We start from the raw sequence: 2,036 nt of genomic DNA, 5'->3' as shown, positions 1-2,036 counted from the left end.
TTGAGAAGCCTTAATCCACTCCAATAAATTTGGAGTGAACATCTGTGCACTCCAAAAAAAAAATGAAAAAAATCTCCCTTGGAAAAAATATTTTTGGAGTGGAATTGGGTTTACTCCAAAATTTTTGGAGTGCATCATGGGTACACTCCAAAAAACAGGCTTTTTTGGAGTATAATTTTTTTCACTCCAACAAAATTTGGAGTAGACTATGGTTCACTCCAATGAAAGTTGGAGTGGACTATTGTTCACTCCATTTTTGGAGTGGATTGAGTAACTTTTTGGTGTGGATTTAGCCTGCCCCTAAATTATCAGCCCAAAACTCCTAGAAAAATCACATGGTTGAACAAGGCACTCCAAACTTGCGCTGACATGGAGGCAAGGAGTTTTCAGATGAATCGGATTTTCTTTTGCAGCGCTTTTTGGTACTACTTGTAGAAGCAGCACTCGGGGTATCCTTGTGTCGGTCTTCTGTCAACTGTTGTGAAACTGAATCAAGGGTTTTGGCCATATTGCGCTGATTACTGAGTACTGTATTCAAATCGTCCTGGAGCTCTGACGTTTTTTGCAATGTAGACTTCAACAATTGCCAAAGATTTTCCTGGCTGCGTTGTACATCTTTGATACAGCGAGTTAAGCCAACTATGGAATTTGCATCAAGTTGGGTGAGAGTGTTAGCATTCTCTTCATCATGCATTTCAACATCCGAGCTGGAGGTTGAATCACGTGAGTGTTCAGAAAGCTCAATGAGGAGCTACGCATCAAGAACAAAAAGAAATACCTGGGGTTCTGAGGAGCTTCTGAGCAATGATGAGGATGGTCTCCCTCTTGACTTTCTGATCCCAAGAGTCTGACTGGTGAATTTTTGGGTTTGGTATTGTGTCAGAATCTAAAATGAGACAACAGAATGCTAGATAACTTGACTCACTTTTTGTTCAAACTCACACCAACTGCGGGACTGGAGTCTGGAGTTTCCAACAATATCAAGTTGTCAACTGCTCCGTTTCTCACTGTTTGGTTACTTGCATCCAAGGTTCCCGATCCGTGACAAGGTTCACAATTTTTGACCGTTTGGTTACTTGCATCTGAGTTTCCCAATTTTTCTGCGGCCGCTTCGTCAATGGTGTGGGAAGGCCCTGCGGGGGAAGAGGCTGACAATCTTGCGGTTTGGTTACTTGCATCCAATGTCCCCGATCCTTGATGATGTTCAGGATTTGTGGCCGTTGGGTTTCCCAATCCTTCCGCATCCGCTTCATCAATGGTGTGGGAATTCCCTGCGTGCAAAGAAGCTGTCAGACCTTTCCGAGCTGCATAAGAGATGACACAGGTTCAGTTACTTGATTGCCGTTTGAATACAAACTGGGAAGGTATACAGAGAGCCACTTACCGATGGGCCTAACTGGCGAGTTTTGATCTTGAGAGGGTGGGACACAATCCGTTGGACTTCCATTACCGGTGTTTGAAGGGCCTGCAATGGCATAAGAGGTTGGCAGGAGGTTTCAGACTGGATATGTACATGTATAAATTGTATAATTGTATGTATGAATAGAAAACCACGGTGAGGTCAGCTATGTAAGCATTATTTGAAAAACCTGTGAAGGGCTCACTTAGTGGTTTGTAAACCTGGCATAGTCGTGCCAACTGCGCGTGAGTTTTGCCAGTAGTGCTATCATAACCTACACGGCGCAATGTGTCCTCCATTTCTTGAAGGGATACACGGTCAAAATTGTTGAGAGCATTCCGACCAGAAGTACTAGAAGTGATGTCATGGCTTACAACCCCCCCCCCCCCCCCCAACACCACCTCCCTTGGCGTCATCGCTCTTTTTTCCCTTGCCTTTCCCGGTAATCTCTTTCCGCCCTTGTCCTTGGTCTTTCTCTTCTTGATCTTACCGGTCTTGTTGGATGCCTTGGCTTTTGCCTTTTCCTTTCCGGTCGTCCTCACCAACGTTGTAACAGCTGCGCTGCTTTTAGCGCAGCAAAGCGGTTAGCGCAGCGGTTTTTTGTGCCGCTGCGCTAAACGCTGCGCGCAGCGGCCAG

The 2,036-nt window shown here is 45.3% G+C and overlaps 1 protein-coding gene across 1 annotated transcript; it reads right to left on the bottom strand.

The window, feature by feature from the left end:
* Positions 1-639: 639 nt before the first annotated feature.
* PtA15_17A114 (uncharacterized protein) lies at positions 640-1,698 on the bottom strand (the record flags this gene model as incomplete). The annotated part of the gene is made up of 5 exons (XM_053164196.1): positions 640-707; positions 779-851; positions 943-1,304; positions 1,385-1,465; positions 1,605-1,698. 5 exons carry the CDS (start codon positions 1,696-1,698, stop codon positions 640-642), a joined length of 678 nt encoding a protein of 225 aa, XP_053028187.1.
* Between the last annotated feature and the right edge of the window lie 338 nt (positions 1,699-2,036).

This window comes from Puccinia triticina, chromosome 17A (genome assembly GCF_026914185.1).
Source record: "Puccinia triticina chromosome 17A, complete sequence".
Classification (NCBI taxonomy): domain Eukaryota; kingdom Fungi; phylum Basidiomycota; class Pucciniomycetes; order Pucciniales; family Pucciniaceae; genus Puccinia; species Puccinia triticina.
This window is presented reverse-complemented; position numbering and strand designations above follow the sequence as displayed.